This window comes from Mus pahari, chromosome 12 (assembly GCF_900095145.1).
Source record: "Mus pahari chromosome 12, PAHARI_EIJ_v1.1, whole genome shotgun sequence".
Lineage (NCBI taxonomy): Eukaryota > Metazoa > Chordata > Mammalia > Rodentia > Muridae > Mus > Mus pahari.
The window spans coordinates 50,393,933-50,411,665 of NC_034601.1; the positions used below are offsets into that span (position 1 = coordinate 50,393,933).

The 17,733-nt window shown below is 40.4% G+C and overlaps 1 protein-coding gene across 1 annotated transcript in view; it reads right to left on the minus strand.

Annotated features, from left to right (window-relative positions):
* The window catches only part of Adgrg7 (adhesion G protein-coupled receptor G7), a 65,051-nt gene extending 52,212 nt beyond the window's left edge, over positions 1-12,839 (minus strand). Inside the window, exon 1 of the mRNA XM_021209363.1 lies at positions 12,529-12,839. Coding sequence (XP_021065022.1) covers positions 12,529-12,643 — 115 coding nt within the window. The 5' untranslated portion in view covers positions 12,644-12,839. The remainder of the gene's footprint in view (positions 1-12,528) is intronic.
* Positions 12,840-17,733: the final 4,894 nt, after the last annotated feature.

The following is a 17,733-nucleotide window of genomic DNA, read 5'->3' on the forward strand; positions in this document are numbered from 1 at the left end:
TGTGTGTGTGTGTGTGTGTGGGAGAGAGAGAGAGAGAGAGAGAGAGAGAGAGAGAGAGAGAGAGAGAGAGATTGAAGTCATAGAGTAGGAAGACAAAGGAAGCTTGAAATTTTCCCAAATTTGGTTAAAAATTTTGTTTAGAGATCTAAGCGGCTCAGAAAATCACAGGCAAAATAAATACGCACATGACCAAACTGTGAAAATTCAAAATTTAAGAAAAATTCTGAAAGTAATCTATTAACAGCCCAAGAATTACTGATGAATTAAGAAGGTAACAATATCAGTCTTACAGAAGTTCTCTAAGAAAACAGAGAAAAACAAAAGTATTCAAGTTGTTTCATAATGTGAGAATAACTCTGATGCCAATACATGAAAAGGACATTACAAAAAATAAACAAACAAAACAGTTCTAGGCCATTAAATCTCACTTATATATGAATATTTTAACTCTTTGTCTTACTTAGGGTTACTATTACTGTGATGAAACACCATGACCAAAAGCAACTTAAGGAGGAAAGGGCTTATTTGGCTTTCACTTCCACAGTAATGTTCATCATTGAAGAACTCAAAAACGGTAGGAACCCAAGGGCAGAAGCTGATGCAAAGGCCACAGGCCCGAGGGGGCTACTTGCTACCCATGGCTTGCTCGGTCTGTTTTCTTATAGATCGCAGGACCACCAGCCCAGGTGTGCACCCATTCACAATGGGCTGGGCCCTCTCCCAATCAATCAGTAATCAAGAAAACACACTAAAACCATACTGCCTGTTCTTCTAGAGGCATTTTCTCAACTGGTGTCAGAACTCCTGTCAGATGACTATAGCTAGTATCAAGCTGACATGAAATTTGTACTATTAAGTGGATATTAGCCACACACACACACACACACACACACACACACACACACACACAAAAGTACAGAATACACAAGATACAGTTCACAGAACTCAAAAAGATCAACAAGCTGAAGGGCCCAAGTGAGGCTCTCAGCCCCATTTGGGAGGGAGAAGAAAGCAACCACAAGGTGAGAGGGAGGGAGGGACCTGGGAGGAAAAGGGGACTGGGTGAGGGGTGGGGTGGGAGAGAGGGAACATGATCTGGTATTGAGTGGAGGAAAAGGACCGAGGGCCAGCAGAAAGAATGGAAACAGGCAACTTCTGGAGGTGAGAGGTTAGGGGGAACCCTCCAGAATGCACCAGAGACCTGGGAGGTGAGAGACTCTCAGGTCTCAAAGGGAGGAACCTTAGATGAAGTGCCCGACAGTAGGGAGAGGGAACTTGTAGAGCCCACTTCCAGCAAGAAGACAGAGCATTAAGTTAGGGATGGGGTTGCCATCCCACGGTCAAAAGTCTGATCCATAATTGTTCCTGTCTGAAAGAACTGCAGGGATGGAAATGGAGAAGAGCCTGAGGAAAAAAGGGTCCAGCAACAGGCACAAAGTGGGATCCAGCTCAAGGGGAAGTCAAAAGGCCCGACACTATTACTGAGGCTATGGAGCACTCACAAAAAGGGACCTATCATGACTGCCCTCCAAAAGACCCAACAAACAGCTGAAAGAATAAGAGGCAGATATTTTCACCAAACAATGGGCAGAAACTGATGACCCCTGTGGTTGAATTAGGGGAAAGCTGGAAGAAGCTGAGGAGGAGGATGGCCCTGTAGGAGAACCAGCAGTCTCAATTAACCCGGACCCCCAAGGTCTCTCAGACACTTGACCACCAACCAGGCAGCACACACCATCTGATATGAGGCCCCTCAACATATATACAGCAGAGGACTGCCAGACCTGGGTTCAGTCAGAGAAGATGCACCCAACTCTGGAACGCAATCTCTGCGTGCTCACTCTGGAGGGAGCACTTCCCAGATGGTACCTGGTCTCTTCTTGCACGTCATTAATTCCTCAGCTCCAGCTAACCAGCATCAATTATCCCAGGAGCTGACCAGCATCAATTATTATCCCAGGAACTGACCAGCATCAATTATCCCAGCAAAGTGAAGTTTTTCACTTTAGTGGTTCTGGAATCTTATTAACCACAGTCGATTCTTCAGCCTCAGCTAACCAGAACCACAGATTCTTAACTCAATATATGCAATAACCTCTTTTTTTTTTTTATTATTGGCTATTTTCTTTATTTACATTCAAATGGAATCCCCTTTCCAGGTCTCCCCTTCAGAATCCACTATCTCATCCCCCTTCCCCTGCCTCTATGAGGGTGCTCCCTCACCCACTACCCACTTCCACCTTCCCGCCCTGGCATTCCCCTACACTGGGGCATCGAACCCCCTCAGGCCCACTTATGTCCAACAAGGCCATCCTCTGCCCCATATATGGCTGGAATCATGGGTCCCTCCATGTGTACTCTTTGGTTGGTGGTTCAATATTCAGGAGCTCTGGGGGCTGTAACAACCTCTTTAAATGACTCTTAAACTTCTCTCTGGAACTTCACAAGTCAGGGCTTCATCATCTGCGTTTTTCTCCATACTCTTTTCTTCCACATTCTCACAGAGCACTCACCAACAGCTTTTCTACCCTAAAGGTTTTAAGTCCTTCCGTAGTCCATAGTCCATAATCCTCCACCAAACAGCTTGGTCAGGCCTGTCACATTAATACCCCACGATCCTGGTACCCATTTCTGTCGTAGTTGTGGTTACTATTGCTGTAATGAAACATTATGATCAAAGACAACTAACTTGGGGAGGAAAAGGGTTTATTTCACTCACAGTTCATCATCAAAAGAAGCGAGGACAGGAACTCAAGCGAAACAGGAACCTGGAGGCAAGAACTGATGCAGGGACCATGGTGGAGTGCCACATACTGGCTCTGGGTCCTTTCTTATAGGACCCAGGACTACGAACTCAGGTGTGTACCTACCTACAATGGGCTGTGCCCTCCTCCATCAATCAGCAATCAAGAAAACGCCCTACAGGCTTGCCTACAGCCTTAACTTATGGAAGCACTTTCTCAGTTAAGTTTCCCTCCCTCATAACCTATATCAAATTGACATAAAACTAGCCAGCACACATACACCTTTAAAATAATTACAAATAAAATCAAACAACAAATAAAATAGATACTACTTGGCTGTGTAAGATTTATCCCAGAAATGATAGGTTGAGTGAAAAAAATATATATATTTGCAACTTTGGGACATGCAACTATATTTGAAGGGCAAAAATAGTGCTAAATATAAGAATTATAAACTATGAAATAATAATAAACATAAAAATATAAAATGCATTTAATCTAAATTAAAAACTGATGCTACAATAAAAGTGACAGTCACAGAGTTAGATAAAATATTTGTGTGAGTGTGTGTGTGTCTGTGTTTGTGTATGTGTATGAGAGAGAGGATATAAATTATAACTGCAAGTTAAATTGTAAGTTAGAATTGTAACTTATAAAGAATAGATATTTATAATTAGAGTACAAACATACAGTTTTTATTTTTAATGAGCAAAAGTATTGAATGGACACTATAACCGAAAAGCCATAGAGACAACCATTACAAGAAAATGCTCTGTTTTTAGTCCTTACAGAAACAAGGTGTGATGGTTTGTATATGCTCAACCAAGGAAATGGCACAATTAGAAGGTGTAGCCCTGTTTGAGTAGGTGTGTCACTGTGGGTGTGAGCTATAAGACCCTCACCCTAGCTGCCTGGAAGTTAGTCTTCCACTAGCATCCCTCAGGGGAAGATGTAGAACCCTCAGCTCCTCCTATACCATGCCTGCCTGGATACTTCCACGTTCCTGCCTTGGTGATACTGGACTGAACCTCTGAGCCTGTAAACCTGCCCCAATTAAATGTTGTCCTTATAAGAGTAGCCTTGGTTATGGTGTCTGTTTACAGCAGTAAAACCCTAACTAAGACACCAGGCTTAAGGGGAATGCTGCCTTACTCTCCACTATCACAGATGAGTCACCTATCGCATGGAATAGAGTTCAGCACAGACTACTCCAGAGCACCGAGATGGTGTTTCAGAAGGGCAGTACGTTCAGTGCAGAAAAGCAACAAATGTTGCAGGACATCTAGGGACAGAAAAACAAAGCCGTATATAAACACAGATCTTCCGCTTTCAAAAATTATTTCAGAACAGATCATGAACTCTGTAGTTTGATTGCATAAAACTAATAGAAGAAAATCTTGGCAGCTTCCTGAACAGTAATAAAACTTTAGATATCTTATGAAGACCACTAAAGTAAAATGTGTATGTGAGACTTCCAAACAATTTTTCCAAACAAGGTGACATTTTTGTTCTTCCTGCCATAAAATATAACCAAACACACTTGTTTTAGAAATTGCTATTTCTTTTCCTTCCTATCATCTATCTATCTATCTATCTATCTATCTATCTATCTATCTATCTATCTATCTATCTATCTATCTATCATCTATCTGAGACAGGGTTTCTCTGTGTAGCTCTGGATGTCCTGGAACTCTCTCAGTAGACCAAGCTGGCCTCACATTCAGAAACCTACCTGCCTCCACCTCCTGAATGTCAGGATTAAAGGCGTGTGCCACCACCACCTGACTCTTTTCTTAATTCCTAAAGTTTAAATGATTTCCGTGTAAGTGGTGAAGTAGAGTCTGTCCTTGCGTAAGCCAAAGAAAGAGGGTCAGGATAATTTAAGATAGATTTTTATCCTAAAAAGGGAAATAGAAGAGAATAAAAGAAAACTTCAGCAATCTATGGGGGAGGTGGGAATGAAAGGATCCTAGAAAGCACAGAGGTAGAGGAGCTGTGGGGGTGGGGGTGGGGTGGGGGCATTCGTTGCAGAGAATGACATACTAACCCAGTCTCAGCGCTGGCACAGAGCAGATGCAGAACCTGCTTTCAGGATGCTAGATGGAAATCTAGAGTTCCACCTTCAAGACAAGCTTACAGGACTATAATCCCAAAAGACCAGGAGTTCAAGGTCATCCAGGCTAAGGTTAGCTACTTGCTTACATGGGCTACATGAGACCCCCATCTCAAATCCACCACCATAATAGGAAAGTTAGATCATTAGATTGTAACAATTATTCAATGTTTCAGTGGCACAGGGAACAGAAATTTTCTAATCTCCTTTTTATGGCTGAGGTGACTCCTGAAGGCTTCAGGTTTCACACTGGTGGCTCAGGTCCAGCTTCTGCACCCATAACCTCTAGAGTTTATGACAGTACCTACCTATCATTATGGTATCTTTACAGTGTTTCTGTCGCCTGGAATTTCCCTTAAGAATGGAAACTTGTTGGTGTGTTTGAAATTTACTTACAATTTGTATACATTCAATAAGCAGGAAGAAACATCTACCCATGCTTAGTCTGTCTTTCTGGCTTTTAGTAACAAGTTTTATCATTAAAGAATATTTTTAATCAAGGTCATAGCTTGTATCTCTAGATCTCAGAACATCCCCGAAGAAGAGAAGGTTAATATTTGCTCAATTGCTTCTCTGTCTTTGGAATTTTATTTAAGGATAGCTAATTCAAGATGGACTATCCACTCTTCTGTTTTTATGGTACATTTAACTCTGTGTAGTACCCACTTCAGAATCTTAGCCTCTAAAGTATGCAAATGACACAAAATGTCACACAAAGTTGTACTAGCATCTTTAAGGATCTATCATATACATATAGATAAAAGATGAAGTAGTTTGTTCATATAAGGACTTGTACAGTTGACTCAAAAAGAAGACATTAAGCTGGTCGTGTTTAGTAAAATATACTCACTGTAGAGAAAAGCAAGGAAAAAAGAAAGAAACCTTGGAAGATATATAAAAAAAGCACATGAAGTATATATTTTGTTAAGATATTTGTTAATATTTGTCCAATATTAACTACTGGGTTAACATTTATGTAATAAGCTTTCTGCTGCTAGGGGAAGTAGCATAGATATCGAAAGCAAATATTCCATGGCTGTTCTTGGAGCTCTTTCTGTTTTTCTTTTCAGCTCGTCAATTTAACTTAATGATTAAACCTCCTGCAGAGTTTTGGTGTGATAACTTGAGTCTCAATCCAAAGGTCCAATGTGGCTCAGTGGTATCTCTCTAGGAAAAGTTCAAGGACGAAACTGCTTAGCACTGAGTGACAGAAAACTTCACAAATTAGAAAACACTTGTCCATGTGGATTGAGTGCTTACAAGATACAAGTCATCCATCATCTTAAACCTTCAAGTGCATTGACTCATTTAATTCTCAAAAGAGTTTCACTGCACAGAATTTATTATCACTAAGGGGGAAACTGAGGCATGGAAATACTGACTACGATGCCCAGTCACTTGGCTAGTAAGCACCCATGTTGAAATTTAAAACAAGGTAGTCTGGCTCGAGTGGTCGCTTCCTTCTCTCAAAAACACAGACCTGGCCACAGAATTTGGGAAGGATCTTTACCAGCTTGTCAACAGAGTCTGGCCCACCCTGATGACCATATCTAAAAACACCAAATACCTGGAAATCCAGGAATAACCCACTAAACCAAGAGTCCAGCTTCTTTGTTTAAGACAAAAGCTTTTGAAATGGGATCAACAGACACCACCGATTCTTATGCTAACATAATCCAGATCACTGTCCCTCAAGCCACTTGTACAACAAAACTTATCCCTTGAATGAGACTCTCTTCCTTTTCATGGATAATTTTGTGTTTTAAAAAATCCTTAGTATATGAACATGTGAGGAAACAGGAAAGGGGGAAGGAGGAACATGACAGAGACTTGTAACTGGAAATTGAAATTGAGCAACACCCTAGTCACATCCAACATGCTTTCCTCTATTCATAAGACAACGTCTCAGACTGGTGTGGTTTTTTTAAAACACTAAAATGATCCTAGTGTTCCAGGATCAGTTGTGGGAATTAGATTTATTACTGAATTTGATTCTTCAGGAAGTACTAAATTTAGTAAAAGGAAAGAAAGATATGATTCTCTGAACAGCAGTAAACTCACCTTGATTTTTTCTGATAACATTCATTTTCTATTGAATGAGAATTATGAGTGCTATAAAGTTGGACCTTGGGTTTGAGACTATACTAACCTTCTGTAGCCCCTTTGTTAGGCAGCCAAGGAGCAAGTCTGACCTGAAGTGGGGAAGGAAGGTCATATCTGGTGTCGGGCAGGAACAGAAAGCAGGGAATTCTTAGAGCCATAACTGTAGGATACAGTTAAATAAGGCATTGCCATTGTGTATTGAGGTTGAGTTGCCCTCTCAATAGAAATCAAAGAAATCCTCTCACCATTGTATTGTGAACATCTGGGTATGTTTATATTAGGATTAGCTCAAGGTTGTAAAGATCAAAGGAGAGAAATGCAATGAAATACATGTTTGTATTTAACTTTAGTTGTCAAGTGTGGTGGGTCTCAAAGCTTCCCTGCTTATTGCATTGTAAGCCTCTTGCTGTTAGAAGCATGGAGTCAACCATTATAGACCTCTTATGTCTATTCCTTATAAAAACCATATTAGACAGTTTTTATGAACACCTAAAGTGAAAGGACTGGGGTTCTGGAAGAACACAGATTTCTTCCAATATAAATGTACTCTGAAGATTGCTGACCATATGGGTAAACAAGAGGTTATTTGTAATGGGAAAGATCTTAATGAAACCTGGAGTCTGGTGGTCATATGCCACATGGCTTGAAGCAGCAGAAAACAAAAATAATATCTTTTAAACATCCGAATCTGCATTTCTCTTACTATTTTGAGGAAAAGTGTCAGGGCTTGCCAGGTTTGTTATTTCTTTTCTGAACGCAACTAGTTGAGAGTTCTTCAGCCATGCTATGGACTGAATGCATTCTCTCAAAATTCATGTGTTGAAGTCAAGTTTCCAATATCATAGCATTAAATGGCAGTTTTTTTTAAAAGGTGACTCATTTATGAGGGTGGATCTTTCACAATAGGATTAATGCCCTAATGGGATGAAGAGAACAGTGTTGTCTATTTACATCACATAAGATGCAACAGGAAGACATCTTAGAACCAAGAAGCAGACCCTCTCAAGATACAAAAACTGGTGGTTACTTTCCCTCAGACTCCCTGTACCCATAACTGTGAGAAAAGAGATTTCTATTGTATATAAATGCTTACAGTTGCCCTAACGGATTAAGCCTACCTTCTAGCTGTATAAGATTTATTTATTAATCTCAATAACTCAAAATTAGTTGTAGGGAATCTATTAGGTTTCTAAATCAGGTCTCTGTTCTCTTCAACAAAGTAAGTCAATTTGAAGAAGTGGCCATTTTTTTTTATTATTTTCTTTATTTACATTTCAAATGCTATCCCGAAAGTTTCCTATACCCCTCCCCCCCACCTCTGCTCCCCTACCCACCCACTCCCACTACTTGGCCCAGGCCTTGCCTTGTGCTGGGTCATATAAAGCTTTAGAAAGACATGCAGAGTCCAGGAAGTGGGTGGGGATCGTTCTTAAATTAGCTCTAAGCAAGAGAAGTGTAAAAGATTGTGTGGATAATAAAATGTAAATGAATACAATTAAAAAAAAAAAGAGTTGGAAGAGAAAAAAAAAAAAAAAAAGAAGTGGCCAGTAAAGAGAACCATGACCAAAACTACACGTAAAAAGAGGGGAACTAGGAAAAAGAACTTGTATTGGGTTGGTAGAAAAATGTCCATGGAATGGAGACATTCAGCTGAAGACCTCAACCATCAAAGGAGACATTCATGGAAAATGGGTGGTGCAGCTGCAGCTAAACTAACACTACAGAGAAGAAACCAAGTCTAGAACTCCATTTGGGAATTGCACAAGCTATCAATACTATTGAAAGTTTTCTTTGCCCAAAGTAATGCCAAATGGCTAGGAGTTGTGTGTTAGAGAGCATGCACGATATATTACACTTGACAATAAATAATATCACTATTAGTTAATAATGCCATCCATGTGATATAAACATGACAGGCTACCCAGCAAACCTGAAGGAAGCTTCGGCTACTCCTGTGTAGCATCATATGTTGTCAGAACCAGACCCTTAACTGCCGGTGACCTTTTAACAAGAGGCACACAGTTCAGAAGTAGAAACAGAGCCTTTAAAAGTTCCCTCTGCACTCTTGCTGTCTTGCCTCTTGCCACCTTGTGCCCCCTCTCTCCCCATTCCCTTCCCCCCTTCCCCTCTATGTGGTCATGGATGGCCTCCACTTCTCTATTCTCTCTCTCTCTCTCTCTGCCTGCTATCCTCTTACCTCCCCTCCCCATGCCCTAAATAAACTCTATTCTATACTAAAATAAATGTTCCATTTGCTCACAGAAGGTTGCTGGAATTCTATAGATCATGCCTTAAAGTGTTACTTTGACATTTGAACCAATGGTTCACTTAAGGGGGGGAGGACTTGCCTTAGAATAATTAGAGTTGATTTGATTTGTGATTTTTTTTTTTTTTGGCTATTTTTGGATTTGCTTTTCCATTAAAATTCGGCAGTGGCCAGGATGAAAACCAGTAAAACATGAAATTTCTTTTGCTGTATCAAGCTAGAAGATGAAAGCAGACACACTATGATGCTGCATTGTTGGAGAAAGCACTTTAACAGTCTCCCAGACATCTGCAAAGCATGGGGGTTACTACACCGGCAGAAATGCATAGGTATAATCAAAGACTCAGACAACCTGGGAACTGAAGCCTGACTCCTCATTTATGCTCCACAGACTGTATTATTACAGGAGCATCATAAACAGGAACAGAGCAGACTTCCCAAAGAACGCAACAGAGCTGCCTGATTGTCAGTCTCTCTGCACCATTGTGAAGTGAGCTTTTCAGATCTTGTGGAAAGAAAGGGGGGAAAAAAGAGAAAATTAATTTGCTCTAGCTTCCTTTGTGCTTATGAGAGCAAAACCCAGAAAGACCATAATGGTGCAAGTTCAAATTCACAGCCTGTGTTGCACAGCTTTATAAATCCAAATATTTCTCTCAACCCTAGTTTCTCCATATGTAACACAAACAGAATATACCTGCTTTAAATGTGGTGGTCCAGATTAAGTGAGAAAATATACATGAAGTTTGGGGTATGATATCTTGTTTTAGAGAGTTGAAATTGTAAGGTATAGAAAAATTAAGTATAAAAACTAATATTCACTCTGTGGCCAGATAAAATTTTTTTAAAACAGAAGTTGGAAGTTTTCTTTCTTTTTTCTGTGTTTTTTTTTCTTCAGTCTCATTCTGCTCAGTGTGGCCTTGAACTCGATCCCCAAGCCTCAGCCTCCTGAATGTTACTATAACTATGAAATGGAGGGTTTTTTTCTTCTGTTTTTCACAAATAAGTTATCATTTTTTCATGAAAAATACATTCTGTTTGTATGAAATGAATTTTGAATATAGTAAATTAATTTGGACATAACTTAATGTAAATGTGCTTATGCACTTTTTCCTAAATAACGTATAGTTAGCCAGAAGTGTGGGGTCCTGCCTGAAACCCAGCACTTGAAAGCCTGGCGTGGGAGCCGTCGTACTCAGGACACAATGAGTATGAGGCCATCTGGGATACAAATTGTGAGTTCCGGGACAATTCAAACTATAAAATAAGATCTTAAAAACAAGCAAAAAAGGCTTTCACAGATGGATCAATTTCTCTGAGATAGGCATGAACTCTGTCTCTAAAAAAAAATTTAATTTAAGGATAACTTATAACTAAGTAAGGAACCATCTAGAAGATATTCCCTAATGACATTAGTAGAAAGAAGGGAGATGGGAGAGAAAGCGATGAAATACCCAGAAGTTAACGAAAAGGAAGGAAGTGGAATAAAACAGATACGAACAGAACCAAACAAAAATAAACAGCTAACGTGCACTCCGAATAAAATTCACAAGGCGCACACACAGCAAACAGCGTACAGTGTCAGTCTTCATGCTTTCTATTTGTTATTGATAGTGACGACCCTCTAATTTTCTGTCGACTGAGGGATATCCTTTATGTAAAGATCTCCCATAAACTAACACCACGGGCAAAGCTAGTCTTTCTGGGGAGCTGGTATGCTGCTACTCTGAGAAGCAGAACTTTTAATACTTCCTTCAAAGGCCTCCAGCAGCCTGGCGGTGTGCCCACACTCAGGCAGTTCCCCCTACGCCTTGGACTAACTTGCACTTTCTGTCCTCTGTTCAGTCTTGTTCCTCTTGTTGGCTTTGCCCTTTGTCTTTGTAAGGGTTGGATTTAATGCTGTCCTTTCTAAGTCACAGGTTTCCCTTTGAAAACAGAAGTCATTATGAATGCAACAAGAAGGAAGACAATTTCTCAAACATACATCCTTTAAAGGAGATCTTACAAGTTTAATTGGAGTAACAGTGCGAGAGATGCTTTACGGTTTTCCCTTAAACCTGAATTAAAGTGCTTTTACAAATGTTAACATTTTTAATTTTATTCTTTTGTCCTGTTTAATTTCTTATTCAAGTTCTCTAAATGTTGCCAACACAGTATTCTCTGAATTCTATTCTTTTTGGGTAATGTAGGGATGGCTCCATTCCATGCTACCTCTTCAGCACCAGCCCATATCGAACATTTGTTCTCAGCATGGGATTCTGCCACCTGGCACCATCGAAGGGCAGTTCTCTGCCTTCCTCGAGGTCAGACTCTCCTCCTTACTAGTACTGGTCACTTCTAGTCACTCAGTTTCACAGGGTCTACAAATCATCTTTGAACCCCTTTATGGCAGTGGTTCTCAACCTTTTCAACACTGCAACCCTTTAATCCAGTTGTGGTGACCCCAAACCATAAATTATTTCATTGCTACTTCATAACTGATTGTCGCTACTGTTGTGAATTGAAATGCTGTCAGACGTTCTTAGGTGACCCTGTGAAAGGGTCGTTTGGCACCCAAAGGGGTCACAACATATAGATGAAAACCAGTGCTTTATAGGGGGATCTCCAGAGGCAAAGGGGTGCAGTGTTAGAATCATTAAACATGTATTTTTGTGGTCTCAAGGGCTTTACGTTAACACCATCACTTTACATGTGACCATGCTTCTGTCCCTATTTATTCCCTGAGGTCAGGAACACAGCAAGAAACTTACAAACACATGTGGGACCAACAGGAAAATAACCTAGAGATTCATTTTAACTTTTTCAACTTTAACTAATTTTCTACACCTGCAAAATGGAAAACTTGAGCATAAACCTAAGTCCATTTCACACACCACTCTAAGGTCTCTAAGCTTCCTTCTTGAGATGAATTTTTATTCTGTACGTGGTTTTTTGGGAGTCCAAGTTCACAACTATTTACCTTTATAGGATTTAGCTCAATAAACTCAAACACATATTGCTATACTTTCTATTGTTATTCATTCTATCAACTCAGAAATTCAAATAGCACAAAAAGCCAATTCAAAACTCATTCTTCACCCTGCTTATTCACACACACACTTTATATATAAAGCTCTCCACTGGCCATTAACGGACTGCTGTCATACAATTCTGTCATACAAAGTGGTGTTGTGGAAGGCTGGCATCTCCTGGATAAAACATTTTCCTGGCTCTGAAATATCAGGTAGCAGAGTCAGAGGTTCAATGCCACCCTCCCCTCCAACACCCACTCTTTGTCTCAGTAGATTATAACAGGGTAACATTACCTCTGTTGATCCTTATGACCATCCTCCAGATGCCCAGTCCCAAAACAATTCCAGTCAGTAGCCCGCACACAAGAGCCACCAGTACCCGGACATTGCAGGAGCGACAGGAACGCATGGTGAAGCCAAAACACTGCACTAACAGAGATAGTTATAAAACATGAAAATAATTCTTCCCTTCAATGGTCTGTCTGGCAGGTGATCTCATGATTTAAGAGTTTTGAAGTTAATTCAGGATAATGCAGTTGGGATCACCAAATAGAAGGTGTGTTTCTGCGTGCAGTATGCTCATTCTTCACTGGAGGAGATCAAGAAACAAGGATTCTCAGAAATGGAAACTAACTCAGGGCAATAAAGAAGGGGCGGGATTAGCCTAGAGGTCAAAGGCTGAATATCTAGACACTAGAGACTGTCAAGGAAGGAGGCAAGCTATCAGAGCCCAAAGAGGAAGCCGGGAAGGCAGTGGATCCCTGTGGTTATCTACATATCAGACTTCTGTACTTTGGCCTTAAGGGACTTCAACAAGTGCTTCAGGATAGTCAAACACCCTCTTGGATAGGGTGTCATTGTTGTCAACGAGAGGACAAACTGCAATAGCCACATAGGATTTCACTCTTGCATTTCCTTAAGGAGCCTAGATTCTAACAGCCACAATTGGTGATTGAGTACATTGACTTGGAAAGGATTATACAAAGCACTAAAACAGAGTTATAACTCATCTATTAGGAATTAAATTATATGCCCACATTCGTGTGGTAAGAGTCTTAACCCAAAGCTCTCACAATGCAGCCTTGGTTGAAAATAAGTTTGATATATTATTGAGTTTAAATGAAGTTAATAGCATAGACCTTATTCCAATATGGTTAGTATTTTTATGGTTTTTAAATAAAATTTATTTATTTATGTGTATGAGTACACTGTAGCTGTCTTCAGACACACCCAAAGAGCACATTGGATCCCATTACAGATGGTTGTTAGCCTCCATGTGGTTGCTGGGAATTGAACTCAGGACCTCTGGAAAAGCAGTCAGTTGCTGTCTTTATAAGAGAAAATCTGGGCACCAATGTGCACAGAGGGGCAATGTCTGAGGAGACAAAGGGATAATACAACCAATGACAAAGAACTACAGCGAAAGGCTTAGAGAATAGTCTTCCTCCAGAGTCCTGGGAACCAACTCCGATGACATCTTGATTTAAAACAGTAATTCTCAACTTGTGGGTGCTGACCCCTTTGGGGGTCAACTGACCCTTTCACAGGGATCACATAGCAGATATCCTGCATATCAGCTATTTACAGTACAATTCATAACAGTAATAAAATTACAGTTATGAAGTAGCAATGAAAGATTTTTATGGTTGGAGGTCACCACACCATATACATTCCTGTTCTTTAAGCCACACGGTTTGTAGTACTTTGTCACAGCAATCTAATCACAAACTGCTGTTTCTCCGAAGTCACAGCTGTGAAGCTGGGGATCCTGCCCTACTCTCCCCTGCCCCTCCCCCATCTCAAGTGAAGGCACTAATGAGCACTCGTGTGATTGAAGTGGATGACTCAGTGGATGGTTCCTCTGTTCATCTAGACCCAGGATGATAAAGTGCCTTCATTGTGTCAGGACTGTCACAGGCAGGAACAAGCCTTCAAGTACTCACGCAGTCCCAGGGTGAGAAACCAGGTGTAACTTCTGATAAGACAGATCATGGTTGTTAATGATAGCAAAACAAGTTGCTACAGAATACTCTTCCGGCAATATTAAACTTAGATTTATAAAATAAATTTTACATCTAAACTGGTCATCTGTTGAACCCTCAAAATTATGTATTATTCCCCAATTCTCAACAATACTTCCTAAGTGTTAAGGAGTACAACTCAAGGGGATATTAACGTAAAGTTCTAATTTTACCTCATTCTGGAGCTTCAGAAAAACACATTAATATGCCACAAAATGAAAGAGTTTAAAGACTGCTACAGAAGAAACAAAAACAAATGAATCTATGTTCATTGTCTGTTTGTTGTGAATAAGTGATATTTATTTTTATTCTCCATTATCTTATTCTCCATTATCTACCCAAAATGGCCAGAGAAGGGTACATAAAAATTTATTCATGGAAATCTAAAGGATCTAGATGCAAGGAATTTGAAAACCATTATATCTTTTCTGTGGTATATATTTTTCGATTAGTATAACTTACTGTACATATTACTTTTTCAATACTGAAAATAGCAATGTGCCATAAACTAGGAAGACAAATTAAGCAGAAAACACCCAACACAGTGCTTTATTTCATATTTCATATCTTCACCTCATAGCACAATGCCTTTCCCAGTGCAGAAACAAGGATGAAGTTAGAGATGACTTCATGATAAACTCGGTGGTTACGGAATATTAAGCAATAATACTAGGTGTATGGGACATCCTGGAGCCTCCGGTGTGTTCATATACACTGTACATTGCCAAGCTCTTAATCCTTCTTAACTACAGAGCTCCCTTCCCAGGAAGACTCTCCCAGAGATGTCATTCTTCAGAAGACGCTAGGGAAATGCTGCTTTGTGGGGGAGAGGGAGACAATTGCTGAAGACGACTATGCATGGTGATGGTGACCTTATCAGGATGACAGGGTTTTTTGTTTTTGTTTTTTCCTTGCAAGGTTGCACACATTTTGATGTGAAAGTGCCTACCAATGGCTGAAAACTGATTTTGGTAGTACATAGACATTTTCTCCCCCAAGTCAATGGATGTACAGGACCCCTAGGATGCTGTGATGCTCATAGCTTTGTAATGCATATAACTCTGTGACTTTGACCACATCATTGAATTCATAAGGTTTTCCTTATCGTCTAAGAACAATAGAAATTTGTGGGAAGGAAAAAATTATAGGCATAATTCAGATGTTTACATTTATAGATAGATATGAACTACTATCATTTTAAAAATTGTATAAGCTGTCATTTTTTTTTTTTTTTGAGACAGGATTTCTCTGTGTAGTCCTGGCTGTCCTGGAACTCACTCTGTAGACCAGGCTGGCCTCAACCTCAGAAATCTGCCTGCCTCTGCCTCCCAAGTGCTGGGATTAAAGGCATGTGCCACCACTGCTCATAAACTGTCATTCTTATTGTCTAGATATTTATTTATTGAAAGGTTGGTCTACAGACGGTGGCACTATTTTGGTAGGTTCTGAAAGCATTAAAACATTAGGAGAAAGGGCCTTGCCGGAAGAAACAGGTCACATTAACATGTACCGAGGAGCCTTGTCTTACCTGCTTTTTACTTCTCGTCTGTCTTCCATGAGATAAAAGGACTCCTTGATTATGAATTCTTGCTACCATGATGTTCTCTCAAAGCACCTGGGACAAAAGAAAACAAGACAAAACCAAAGGGGGGGGGGAAAACAAAAACAAAAACAAAAGAAACCCCCAAACCACAGACTTCTTCGGAAACTATGAACCAAACCTTATCTTTCCTCCTTTAATTTGCATAAGTCAAGATATCCTCACACGGGCTCAGAAGTCAGTAACACAAGCACTATTTTTACATACACATACTTGAGAAGTCAAAGGAGAGACAAGATAAGTAGGAAATAATTTGTTTATTAATTTATTCTACCCAATATATTGTATATTATGATGAACATGTGGATAAAACAATGAGCCAGAAGGACAAGGTCCCTGTTGTCACACAAGCAGACATTTAGGGAAACGTGGTAGTTTTTCTGTTTATGTGGTCACTAATTTTTTTCTTGGACCCAAACATGTCACAAAAAACCTAGGTCTTCACATTTTAAGTAGCCCCTGGTCCCTGTGCATTTTAGTCATAAAGATGTCATTTGAGTAAGAACAGGAAAAGTGTTTATTATGTGTCGACAGACACACCGTGATTCAGAGGGTGTCTGAGACTGAGCAGAGTAATAAAGAGGCTATCAAAGGAGATTAACAACATGCCACACCCAAAGCAAGGCAAAGAGGCAGTCCTGGGATGAGGTTGAGTGAGCCAGGATGAGAGGTCATTGTCACACAGGGGCAAGAATCACCAGTATGGGAAGGCAGAGGCAGCAAAGGAAGAATAAGGCATCCTTCGGAGCCCAAGAACCTCCTCCCAGGTGCCCCACTGGGTTAACCAAGGAAGACACCTCCCTGCAGCATGGCACACGTAGGGAGGGAGGACACAAACGAGTAGCTGTGGGTGGCAGCGAAGAGCAAGACTGTTTGCACACAGGGTGATAGGTCAAGCAGGCAAGCCTATCAACAAGGAAGCCAACCACAATCTCTGAGCTTCCCAGGCTGTGTATGTTTTGCTAACCTCCTGCGTCTTGTAAGGAAGCTTCTTGCTCCTCCCTTCAGGAGGTAATGTTCAAATGAAAGAGCTGTAAAACACTGATTAACTAGCCCATTGCCTGTGGTTCTCTGGAGAATGCCAGGAATCTTTTTTTGCAATAAGTGTCAGGCATTTGGAAAGACAAGAGACTCATAATCCCCAGAAAACTTAGTCAGAGTTTACAAATCAAGGACCCTCAAGGAATCCATGACCTAAGGAGCAGCTGTCTTTGCTTTCTGTTGCTGTGATAAACACCATGACCAAACCAAAACAAACAAACAAAAAACAACAACAAAAACAAACAAACAAAAAAAACAAACCAAAATACATATGGAGAAATGAGCTTTAATTTGGCCTAGGGTTTCAGAGGGAGGGATGAGAGTCTATCACAGTGAGGCAGAAGCATGGCAGCAAGCCACAGGTGTAGAAGCAGAAGCAGTTACAGGAAGCTGAGAGCTCACATCTTGCAATGCAAGCACAAAGCAGAGACAGTGAAGAAAACGTGTCCACAGTCTGTCCCCAGTGATGTGCTTCCTCCAACAAGACTCTCTCCAACAAGGCTTCACAACTTCTCCCAAAGAAGACCATCACGAGGATACAAAGTGTTCAATCATGGGAGACAACTGAGGGGCATTTCTCTTTTAACCCACCACAGCAGGTGTATTAAGGACACCAAAGACCATGCAAAAATCACTGATCAACAAATGATTTCCAATACAAGTGTGAATACTACCTATCTGAGGAGTATTTTAATGGCGGTAGGACAGATGGAGGAAACACATCAACTTGATGGAACCACAAAACAGTACAAATATACAACAGAACCAAGTTTCCATAATGCTTTGTATGAAAGAAAATGCATTTCATAGATGGGAATGAATCTGGGAGATGGTATC